The following is a 12888-nucleotide window of genomic DNA, read 5'->3' as shown; positions in this document are numbered from 1 at the left end:
CAAAGGCTTCTCCTGTATCTATAAAGATGATCATAGGATTTTTGTCCTTAATTCTGTTTCTTTGCCCTTTTATGTTATTGATTTGTTTGTGTTGAACCATCTTTGCTTGCCTGGAATAAAACCAACTTGTTGAAAGTATGAATTTTTTAATATGTTGTTAAATTTAGTTTGCAAGTATTTTATTAAGATTTTTGTCTCTACATTCATCAAAGAAATTGGTCTGTAATTTTTTGTGTTGTATCCTTGTCCAGTTTTGGCATCAGGGTAATACTTGCCTCCTAGAATGAGGTCACTCCATTTTATGGAATTGTTTTAGGAGTATGGATATTAGTTCTTCAATGGTTTGGTAAGATTCAGCAGTGAATCCATCTGGTTCTGCACTGTCATTTGCTGGAAGACTTTATTATGCTTCAATCTCATTGAAGCAATCTCATTGACTTCCCTAAATTCATCCAGGAGGTCATGTGCCTCTAAGAAGTTATACTTTGCTTCTTGATTTCCCAGTTTATGATTAGTTTTTGAAGCAGTCCTTAATGAACATCTAAGTTTCATTGGTATTTGTTGTGACAGCCCCTTTTACACCTCTAATTTTATTAATTTAGATCTTTCTCTCTTTCTTTTGATTAATTTGGCTAAGGGTTTATCAGTCTTGTTTCTGTTCAAAAGACCAAGTTTTTGTTTCATTGATTTTTTTGTATTGCTTTTTTTTAATCTCCATTAATTTCTGCCCTAGTCTTTATTTTTTCTTACTGCCTACTAATTGGATTTGGTTTGTTCTTATTTTTCTAAGAGATTAAGCTGCATCATTAGGTTATTTACTTGAGATCTCGCTGAGTTCAGCACTGAGGCTGAACTCAGGGCCTCATGCTCACTAGGCAGGTGCTCTACCACTTGAGCCACTGTACCAGCCCTTTCTTACTGTAGGCACTCATGGCTAACATTCTCTTAGCAGTGCCTGTTGTGTATCCTAAATGTTCTGATATGTTTTGTTTTCATTATCATTTGATTCTAGGAGTGTTTTGACTTTCCTCCTTATTTCTTTAATGACTCACTGGTCATCCAACGGAGTACTGTTCAGTCCTCATGTGTTGAGACATTTTTTGAAGTTTCTTAAGCTGTTGTTTCTAATTTTATTCCATTGTGGTCTGATAAAATAGAAGGGGTTATTTCAATTTTCTTGTATTTGTTAAGATTTGATTTATTTTCTAAAATATGACCTATTTTGGACAAAATACCATGGGCTGCTGAGAAGAATATGTATTGTGCAGCTGTTAAGTGAAATATTCTTCATCTGTCTGTTAAGAATTTGATCTATAGTACTGTCTAATTCTAATTGTTAAGTTTCCTTGTTGATTCTTTTTTTCTGGATGTCCTATCTATTGGTGAGAGTGGGGTATTATTGTCCTGGGGTCAAACTGTGCTTTTATGTCAAGTAGTGTTGTTTTTATGAAATGGGTATGCTGTCATTCAGTGTATATGTTTTCTATTGTCATCTCCTCTCTATGGGCTGTTCCTTTCATCAATACAATATGTGCTTCTCTGCCTCTTCTGTCTAATTTTTGTTTGAAGTCTGCCTTGTCACATATGAATATAGCTACTCTTGCTTGCTCCCAGGCTCCATTTGCTTGGAATAACTTCTTTCATCCTTTCATGTTAAGACTCTGTCTTTGCTAGGGAGGTATGTTTCTTGTAGAACACAAATTTTGGGGGTTTATTTTTTAATCCAACCCACAAGTCTTTGTCTTTTGATTGGAGAATTAAGACCATTGATATTTAAAGAATTATTGTTGAATGGCATATAGTAATTCCTGCCAATTTGTTGTTTAGGTGTATGATTTTCCTATCTCTCATCTGCTTACTTATTTGTCTAGTGAGATACATTCTTTCTCATATTTTCATGGCTGCATTTGTTTTCTTCTGTGTGTAGGATTTTTTAAAGTATCTTCTGCAGTGCTGATTCAGAGGTCACGGATTCATTAGTTTTTGCTCATCATAGAAGGCTTATGTTTCTCCTTTAATTATAAAGATAGGTTTGCTGGATACAGTGATCTAGGTTGGCAGTTATTTTCTTTCAGGGCTTAAAATAGTAATTCCATGCCTTTCTTGCTTGCAGGTTTTCTGTTGAGAAATCTGCTGCTATTCTAGTGAGCTTGCCTTTAATGTGACTTGGTGCTCCTTGCTTGCAGCTTTCAGTATTTTTCCTGGTTCTGTGTTTTTAATGGTTTAACTATAATGTCTTGGAAAGGCATCGTTTGTTGGGTGTCCCAAATGCCCCATGCCTGGATGACTATCTCGTTCTCAATATTTGGGATATTTTCTGCTATTATTTTATTGAATATGTTTTCTGTGCCTTTAGCTTGCACCTCTTTTCCTCACCTATGCCTATGATTTGTATGTCTTTTAATGTCTCAGACGTCACACATTCTGTTCATACTCATTTATTTTCCTATGTTCTAACATATATACCTTGCCTTTAAGTCCTGATATTCTGTTTTAAATTTGAGACTTTCAACTGAGTATTTTTTTATTTGACTTATTGAGAGTTTTGTTTCAAGAATTTCTATTTAATTTGTTTCAAGATTTCAAGATCTTTATTGAGTTCCTCTTTCATATCCTGCATTGTCTTCCTTATTACGTGTAGCTATTTATTTGAATTTTCTTTGAATATATTCGGTTGTTTATTTGTATTCTCTTTGAATTCATTTATATATATATATATATATATATATATATATATATATTTAATTTCATTGATCATTCTTATTATCATTCACCCACCTGAAAGACTGATCAGTCTGCTGCTCTTGGTCACTTCCCTGGAGTTCCTGGAGATAGGTGCTTTTAGTCTGCTATCTCAGCTGAAATCTCCACACTTGTTTCCAAAGTGCAATTTTAGGGGCTGAGTGTAATGGTACACACCCATAATCCCAGCTAATCAGAAGGTGGAGATCTGGAGGAAAGAGTTTCAAGGCTAGTTCAGATAAAGTTCATGAGACTCCATCTCCATCAGTAATCTGAGCACAGAGGTATGCGTGGGCCCGTCATCTCAGCTATGTTGGGGGGAGGCATAAGTAAGAGGATCACAATCTGAGGCCAGCCCCAGGCAAAAACACAAGACCTATCTGAAAAATAATTAAATCCAAAAGGGCTGCTGGTATAGCTCAAGTGGTAAAACTCCTGCTTAGAAAGCTCCAGGTCCTGAATTCAAACCCCAGTACATCCAAAAGAAAAAAAGTGCAATTATAAGAAACCATCTGAAATCAGGAATATGGAGCATTCATAGTGACAAGAAAGACATTTGATTTAATAAAAGAACACAGCTGTGAATGTAATTGTGTGTGTGTTAATACTGCAGTCATCATTACAGTTGTGTGTAGAGTACACTTCTGTTCCTTTGCCAAGAAATGGTGTCCTCTTTCCTTACAAAACTGAGTTCAGCAGTGACTCATAGAGGCAAAAGACATGCAAATTTAAAACACCAGGAAAAATTTTGAACCCTGGAGTAGAGCTATTATCTAAATATCTATGGATCAGAATGCCCTGTGCCTGCAGAATTTCCTGTGTGGATAGCCCAAGTCTCCAACCTTACAGAGAAAAAAAGTTAGATGCTATCTGCCTATATATTGGTCATATTTGGGTTGTAGCTACTGTGACTATTTCACAAACCATTATTTTAACTTCCTCTCATTCCCCTCTTCACTATTCCTTCCAGTGCTGCAAATATTCCAGGATATACTGGCAAGGTTCACTTCACAGCCACCCACCCAGCAAATTCTAATATTCCACCAGCAATCCCATCAGACGATTCAGAACTGAACTGGTAAGTAGGAGTCCTATTACTCAATTTGGTCACATACATAGTAGGAGGGAATCCTAATTATGGTATTCCACTAAAGAACAATTAAATACTAAGAGCAAATTTACATTGCTTAAGAAAAATGGGGCATTGGATCCAAAAAAGTGGGTAGTTCATTTTCATACTGATCAGAATTTTATTACACCTTCTGCATGTTTTCTTTATGAATCTTGCTCAAAATTATATTGAAAAACAAGCGTGGATTAATGTTCATATTGACATTGCTAAAAAGGGCACTTTAGCACACTTAGAGCCTGTTAGAGGATGAGATCTTTGCCTCCCAGATTCACAGTTTTGCTTCTTGTATCTTCAGAGATGCTATACTGTACCTACATTAGACACATTTACTTATGAATAACCACCATTTTTTTTATAAACAACAACATTCTGTAGAAAGTCACATGTGCTTTTAAACCTTGGTTTTTGCAAATTGACAACAGAAGACAATAGATGGAGTAATGGAGGATTACTTTCTTAGAAGCCACCAGTGAAAAGCAGCATGTTGTTTCTCCTTATAATGCAAATGTGAAAGCATTTGATGGAAGTCCTTGCCTTGCAAAAAAAAAAAAAAGATGACATAGTTTTGAAAATGCAACCTGAAGCTAGAGGTTGGCCAAGCGCCAATGAATAAGCTAAGATGGCAGGACAGCCGTGAGGGGAGAAGGGGTAGGACAGGATGAACAGCTCTCCATCACCAAGGTACCTTTTTCTCTTAGATCACATTCTTTGGGTAGAGGATCTGTTCATTTATCACACATTTATGGAACATCCACTCAGGGCAAGGCTGTTTGAGGCACTGAGTACACAGGGTGGAACAGAAAAGACCCCAGCTCACACACACTTATGTCCCAGGGTGGAAGATAGATGGTAGAGAAGTGAAGTGCACATAACTGAAGAAATAAAGTAACCTTGGTGGTGACGTGTGCTGTGAGGAAGGACAGGCTGGTGTCATAGAAAATCTGAAAGTGTTGCTGCCGTCTTGGCCGTGGATGACTTTGATATGACTGTCAAGCAGACTCCTACCTCTGTGCATGGTGGCTGTGAGTGGAGGCAATCGCCATGAACTGGCTGCTTGGGCAGTGGTTCTCAGTTTACCCAGCTGTTCAACTACTCATTCACTCATTATCTGGTTAATTCATATGGTTTTTGATTAAGTCAACAAATGTTGACTGTGCTGTAGTAATCCACAGGGGCTAAGCCTGTGTACAGAGAGCTTGGGTTCTTGTGGGGAACAAGAAAGAAACAACCACAACAGAGGCCAGCATCATATACTAACAATCACTTCCTTGAATCCCGTGCTTTCTAGACCACTGGCACTCCAGTTGGAGTGTGACACCCTCTGATTCATGTCACTGCCCCAGTGTTCTGTGATGAAGGGGCTGTTAACTATCCAAATTTTACAGATAAGGAAAGCGAGGCACACACAAGCTGCAAGAAGGTAGGGAGTGCTGAAGAAGACCTCACAGAAGTGGCTCAAGAGTTAACCCTTGGAGGAATGGGGCTGGGCTGAAGGGGGCAAGGTTCAGCCATGGTGCAGGGAGCCCAGCCTGTTGAGGGCAGGAAAGGAATCTAAGGAGGATAGCCTCAGGGCCACTTCCAGCCTTCTGTGTGCCACTGTGTACAGGCCTTCTATATATACCACAAGCCCCACGTGTGGCCTTTCATAAGGGCAAGGATGAAAGAAAAGGAAAACAAAGGGGGGAGGAGGGGAGGGGAGGGGAAGGGAAGGGAGGGGAAGGAAGGGGAGGGGAAGGGAGGAGAGGTACCAACTGGCAGAGGGCATCCTCCAGTTAATCTAAATTTCTGGTTTGATGGTTTGTGTAGACTTTCCACCCATCTGAAAAGTATGTCATTGGCTTTCCAGAGTAATATTTTGCCTTCAATTTGCTCTCAGCACATTTTTCCCAGTCTCAATATTTTCACCTGTAATTTTAAAAATAAATTTTATTGTGTATAGCCAAGGTAACAAGATGCTATGGACACGTATAGATGGTAAAAATGGTTACAACAGTGAAACAAGTAGACAAACCCATCCTCTCAACTGGCTACCCATTCCCTCTCCTTCCCCATGGCAGCAGCAGTTCAAATCTACTCATGTAGCAAAAATTCGAAATATAATACAGGATTATTCCCTATAGTCCTCATATAGATCCCTAGATTTGTTTCTCCTATGTACATCTACATTTTATCCTTCGACCTACATCTCTCCCACAGCCCAACCTTCATAACCACTGTTTTGCTCTCTGTCTTCCTATATTTGGCCTTTAAAAAAAGATTTCACATATAAGTGAGATCGCGCAATCTTGTTCTTCTGTGTCTGGCTTGTTTCACTTAGCATAATGTTCTGTAGGTTCATACAGGCAAATATCAGAATCTCCTCCCTTTTCAGTCTAAATAAATATTCCAATGGGATTTAAATGTATATATATACTTTATATATATATATATTTACAGAGCATGTATTCTCTATTCATTCATCCATCAATGAACACCTAGATTGACTTCATATCTTAGTTGTGGTGAATATGAGGTTTCAGATATCTTGATGAGATGGTTTTTATCTTCTTTGGATATATACTGTGTGCCAAGATTATTGGTAGTTCTATTTATATTTTTTGAGAGTCTTCCGTGCTTTTTTCCATAATGGCTACATCAATCTACATTTCACCCAATAATGTGGAAGGGTTTCTTTATCCCCACATTCTCACCAGCACCTGTTATCTTTCATCTTTTTGATAATAGTTATCCTAATGTGTGAGCTGATATCTGATTGTGGTTTCTACTTGCATTTCTCTGATGATTAGTGTATATTTACCATTTTTCACATACCTGTTGGGTATTTAAAGAAATGTTCATTCGTGTCTTATACTCATTTTTTAAATTGGGTTTTATGTGTTTTTGCCATAGAGTTGATGAGTTCTTTATAAGTTTTGGATATTGACCCCTTATCATATATGTAGTTTGCGAGTATTTTTTCCCAATCCATACATTGACTTCTTGTTTTTCTGATTGTTTCTTTACTGTGCAGAAGCTACTTGGTTTGATATAATACTATTTATTTTTTATTTTGTAGCCTGAGCTTTTGGTGTGGCATCTAAAAAAATTAATTGTCATTTTGAAATGTTACATTTCCATTTTCAAAGGCAGGACTAGTGGACATTTAGAGAGTTAACATATTTTACTACATATGAAGTTCATCTTTGAAAGATCCCATCTTTCAAAGACGCTGGACATGGTAGTGTGTGCCTGTCATTCCTACTGTAACGAAAAGCCTAAAATAGGAGGATCGTGGTCCAGACCAGCCTGGACAAGAAAGCAAGACCCTATCTCCAAAACAACCAGAGCAAAAAAGGGCTGGAGGCATGACATGGCTAGGCTGGAGCACCTGCCTAGCAAGTTGGAAGTCCTGAATTCAAACATCACTACCACAAAAAAAGTCAAAATTAAATGTATCTGTATATCTGTCATCTAGATTTTTCTGTCCAAAAAGGAGATAGGATAAAATCACGTGGCTGGTTCACGATTTAGGAGAAATCCAATTCAAAGATCTTCATCAGAGCAAAGGCAAACTGTTCTAATCCTTCACCTTCCTGTTCACACTCAGTGTTATCACCCCAAATATCTGACACCCTGCCCAGACATCCTGTTGCTTTAACACATCCCCACAGCCACATAAGTAAACCATCATAGAGGGTCCTTTTTATATTTCAGATAAATCACTACTTCCAAGTGGAAAACTGTTTTTTAATGTTGCAACCAGAGAGAAGAGTTCAAGTCTCTCACGGGGAGGCTCACATCCAGATTCAGAGTCGAGGCTGCCCAATGGGAGTTCCTCACCATTGCCCCCAGCACACACACACTAAACACTTGGATATCATCTGTCATCCCAGAGTGGGGACAGGGGGCTTTCTCTCCACTCACGCCTCACAGCAACTCCTGGTAAGTGTAGTGCTCTGGCATGAGAAAGAGCAGTGAGGAAGGAGTAGGGAGATTTCAAATTTAACACCTCCCTGTGTTCACATAAAGACCATGGCCCCTAGTCAGAAGGTGCCTGTTTGCATCTAGCCTGGCCCTTAGAATCAAGAAAATTGGGCTCTTCACCAAGAAGTGTGGCTTCTGATTTTTTGTGGTACTATTTTTAATTTTTTTTCTAAGAAGTTCCAGTGAAAGTGTGAACCCAGGTGTCTGTCTGTTGAGATCATGAGAACAACATGATTCTTCCTGATTGTGCCTGCTTGAGCTGATGCAATTTCCCTGACCCTTCTTTCCTGCCATCCCCTGGGACTCCTAAATCTCAGCCTCTGTAACCTGGTCCTCTCCCAATAGGAGCCATGGTGGCCATCCTCAAATTGTTCTGATTCTGGTTCTTTCCCTATATCCTTGTCAAGAAATCTGGGCTGTTCATGATGACCACTTCATCTCCTCTGCCACTGTGCCCTCCTCCATCCCTACTCTGAACCTCTCCTTCCATCACTGCTCCTAGCCTTGCTTCCCAGGAAGACATGCTCTCACTAACTGTAAGGCTCATCTTTCCCCTGAGCCCTGGGTCCTGTTCAATGATGCCTCCTCCCTGCTTCCTCTGTGTCTGGCTCCTCCAGCCCATCAGGTGCTTATCAAAACCTCCAGTCTCCCACTGACCCTGTCTGTTTCTCAGCTGCCCTCCTGTCTCTCTGCTTTCTTTCCTTGTCCTTCTAAACTTTTTTTAAAGAAGCAAGCAGCTGGTCGAGAGGCTCAAGTAGTGGGTCTGTCTGAGGTAACTACCGGAGGCTAGGAGGGAGAGGGGAAGAAAATGTTTGAGAATGAAAAACATTGAAACAACCCAGCTACATAAGAAAATAATATAACATAAAGCACCATAAATTGTTGAATACTAGAGGAGCAGGGTGATAGAGAATGAGTAAGTAATGGGGGGTTTATTTCATTAAAGCATGATATATGCAGGTCTGAAGTGCCAAGGTGAAACCCCCTTGGACTATCAATATACAGTTATAAAGAAATTAAGGATGGGGGTAAATCATATCTTTTCCAGGGGTGGGCACCAGTTGGGGGGAGAGGACATAAGGAAAAGATGAATGAGGGTAAACATGGTGGATGTATTTTGTATTCATATACAAAAATAGAAAGAGGAATGAAACCTGTTGAAATTGCTCTAACAAGGGGTGGGGGAGAATGATGGAGGGGATAAATCTAACTAAGATCTATTGTAAATACATATGTAAACATCACAGTGTATCCCCTGTACAACTATTATATTCTAATAAAAATATGAATAAACTAACAAATAAATAAGCAAGCATCAACTCTCCTGGCTCCCTGCATGTACTCCCTCCCAGCTGGTTCTCCTTGGCCTTTTATCCTCTGGGTTATAATACCACCAGAGAAGTGAAGCCCTCCTGCCTGCTTGCTTGATGGTGGACTGACAGAGGACAGGAGAGTGGCTACTCTCTATCTTCATGCAGAGAGCAGGGGCAGTGCATTTGCTATGGATCTCTGTAGTTAAGCAACACTGCAGTGGTGGCTTTGGAGTTTTAAATGGCGAAGGCTTTGAAAGTCAAGGCCAAGGAGTGTCCAGCTCACATTTGCAACCAGGTGCACAGGCTCCCCACTGTACCTGGTGTCTGAGGTTTTGTGGGCTTGCTCATGATGGTTGGTACAACACATGCCAGCACTGGCACCATCACCTCTAAGCAAGACGATGAGTTTGGGGACCCCAAGGATAAAACATCATGGGCATTCTGCATCTTCACAGTTTTGCATTTCCTTTAATTCTTACAACAGATTTGAAAGGGCAGATTTACTCCTCCTATGCAGACTAGCAAACTACGTCCCAGTGGGACTACAGCTCTGAGTAAGCAGATGGCTTCAACTCCACAGAAAGAGGGAAGCCCACATTACCAGCCCTGCTCCTCACCTCACTTGTGGACGCATTCAGTCAGCCCCGCTTCTCTCTCTCCCACACCAACCTCTCCCCAGGCCCAGTCCCCTCCATCCATGTCTTCTCCATATCCTTCCTTGGCCCCTGCCTCTCTGAGGAAGTTCTATGGTGGAGCCCTTCCTTACCCCAGGGTCCTCTCAGCACCCTGGCCCACATCATCAAGGACTTTCTGCAGTAGCATCCATTAACTGACTGCCTGTCTCTTGGTTCACCTCCTTTCTTAGTATCTAGCACACTTCAGGCACAGAGATTTCTAAGAACTGGAACAGAACATATATAATGTTTGCAATGTGGCAAGGAAACTGAAGGCACATGCCCTTAATCATTCCCCACCTCTCCTTTGCTCTTCCTCCATCTCCTGCCTCTCTCTCCCCTCTCTCTATTCCTCACCCTCTTGTGTGCCTCTCTCTCCCTCTCTCTCTGTCTCACCTCCCCCCTTTCTCTTCCCTCTTGCTGTCCCATCTCTCTCCCTTTCTCTCCTCTGTGTGTCTCCCTCTATCCTCTCTCCTTTCTCCCTTCCTCTCTCCTTTCTCCCTCTTTACCTCTCTCTTTTCTCTTTTCTATCTCCTCCTCCCTCTCCTTATTCCTCTCCCTCTCTATGTCTCTCTCTCCTTCTCTCTCACTCTCTCCTCTCTGACTCTCTCCTTCCTCCCTCCCTTTCTCTCTCTTTCTCCCTCACTCTCTCTCCTCTCTCACCTCTTTCTCCTCTCTCCCTCATTTATGTGTATCTGTGTGCCATTAGTTGGAGAATAAGTGAGGTTACATGCTTTTACATTGACTTTAATGTCATTTTTTCTCTTCTTTTTCCATATGTCCTAGCATCTTACGGGAAGAAATGGGAACTGACCTCTTCCGTCACCAGGCACCACTGTCCCGAATGGTCACCACTGTGAAACCCTACAACCCTTTCAACAGGAAGGAAAAAGAAACTATAGACTACTGAAGGAGATGACAGCCCGTAGTGTCTCCCAAGCCTCCACTGTAGGGAAGGCACGGTACACAGTGCGGTGGGGAAATAAAAGAGCCTGGCAGGTTCTATGTGCTTCTGTGTGAATCAGGTGTGTCCAGGCCCAGCCTCAGGCAATGTCCTCTCCCATACAGCCTCAGGCAATGGGCCTCTTAGCCTGGCCCAAAATAGACTAGTCCAGGATGGCAGCTGAGACCCTGGAAGCCAGCACAAGAGAATCTTGCTGTAGAAGACTCCTCTTCAGGGCTGGAATGTCAGGCCTCCCTAGAAGTCTCCTTCCATGCCATGTTAATTCAAGCCATGGACTGCCAATGGAAAAAGTGCACCATGTAGAGACAATGGCATTCTTTCTGTCACACGGAAGAAGTCAGGTGACATTTACATGCACAGAGGCAAACCCTCTCTTTCCCTACCCCAGTATTTCTCTTCTGGAGAGAGAAGCATCCTCAGGCTCCTTGAGGGTCCTCAGGCAGGAAGGACCACTCATATCCACCTTCAGGTTAGAGTGTGACCCAACTGAGTTGTAACCAAAGAGAACCCCAATGGCAGGTTCCCTCCAGTGTACAAGTGGGCTGTGAGCCACACCAATGGTTTCTCCAATACATTTGCACTCACAGGTGCATCTGTGCAGCATGCTAGAGCTCCCTAAGTGCTTTCAAATTTTAGCTCATTTGATTTTGCAACCCTGTAATAAGATATTTGGGGGGGTGGGCAGTACTGGGTTTTGAACTCAGGTCTTCAAGCTTGTGAGGGTAGATGTCTACTGCTTGGGCCACACCCTGAGTCGTTTTTGCTCTGGTTATTTTGGAGATAGGATCTCACTTTTTGCCCAGGCTGGTCTCAAACCATGATCTTCCCAATCTAAACCTCCCATGTAGCTAGGAGTAGGCATGAGACACCAGTGTTAGGCTTCCTGGAATAAATTCAGATAGCAGACATTTTATGCATGTCTTACTATTTTATGAATAGAATGCGCGGAGCCTAAGAGAAGTGAGATATTTATCTGGAACTCAGGTTTTCCAACTTTAGATATCTTACGTGACCCTCTCTCTGTCTCTATAGATTGGATAACCTTTCCCAAATCATTAAAAATTAAAACAATAAAAAAGAAAAGAAAAACTTCTTGTGTTTCTAGAGTTTTCTGAAGTGTATCTCAGATGTTCAATTTGACATCTTCCCAAAGAACAGGATATCTGTTCCACAGAACCCCAAGAAAATGTACAAAGGCTGTGGAGGGTAGTCTGCCCCTTCTTTTCACAGAGAAAGGGGAAATTCAGCTTTTGTGTGATGAGATAATGTAATATTTCAGTGGAAAGAAACAGAGTCTGATCTTGATTCTTCTGCCAGGATGAACAGAAAGACTAGCTCCCATCAATCCATCCTGATGATCTGACTTGCCTTTGAGGAAAAGGAATGACTTCATTTGAACCCAATCTTGAAGTCTAAGTATATTCAGAAATAACATTTCTGTCAAAAAAATTAATAAATTAAGGCCAAAATAAAAATCTCCAGTTCTAGAAGATTCTCAGCGTAACACAAATTGTATGGTATTAGCATTTTCAGGCAGGTAGATTAATGCCAGCACCTGAGATTATGCTTTTTTTTTTGTAAATGTCCTTGGCAGTTCACTTTGTCACAGGTATTGTTGCTCATCACTCAGGCACTTGTTCATCCTTCTGGGTCTTTCCATGGCAGGGCACCAGTAACCTCCTCTTGTGAGCTAAGATCATTTTTCCAACTCCAAAGCTGCTTCATCCAGGAGAAGAGAGATGATGACTCTCCACTCACTTCACATTCATCAAAACAAAAATCTTGCTTATCTCAAACTTAGCATCTTAGCCAGCCATGCCCATAGAGAACAGAAGAACACCAGTGTTCCTGGCCATACCTGTGGGTGTAAGTCGTAATATTTGGGCTTCTGAGATCAGCAGTCTAGCCAGAAGTCCTAAAATCAAGAAAGACAGTCAGAGGGACTGTCTTTAAATTCTGTACTCTGGTCTTTGGTCATTTCTGATGCAACAGGAGCCGCATGAGGGCACCTCAATAGTTTACCTTCTCCTCGCTCTCCACCCCCAGCCACAGTCTTACCTGCACTGTCACTCCTTCAGCTTTTATTTATCATCAGGGATG

At 41.2% G+C, this 12888-nt stretch overlaps 1 protein-coding gene across 2 annotated transcripts in view; it reads left to right on the top strand.

Moving 5' to 3' along the window:
• Spmip7 (sperm microtubule inner protein 7) overlaps positions 1 to 10734 on the top strand; it is a 64354-nt gene extending 53620 nt beyond the window's left edge. For both annotated transcript variants that reach the window (XM_074055874.1, XM_020187191.2), the window contains exons 8-9: positions 3713 to 3820; positions 10611 to 10734. In XM_074055874.1, coding sequence (XP_073911975.1) covers positions 3713 to 3820; positions 10611 to 10734 — 232 coding nt within the window. The remainder of the gene's footprint in view (positions 1 to 3712; positions 3821 to 10610) is intronic.
• Positions 10735 to 12888: the final 2154 nt, after the last annotated feature.

This window comes from Castor canadensis, chromosome 2, assembly GCF_047511655.1.
Source record: "Castor canadensis chromosome 2, mCasCan1.hap1v2, whole genome shotgun sequence".
Classification (NCBI taxonomy): domain Eukaryota; kingdom Metazoa; phylum Chordata; class Mammalia; order Rodentia; family Castoridae; genus Castor; species Castor canadensis.
The sequence above is the reverse complement of the archived record's forward strand: the minus strand, read 5'-3'. Positions and strand labels throughout refer to the sequence as shown.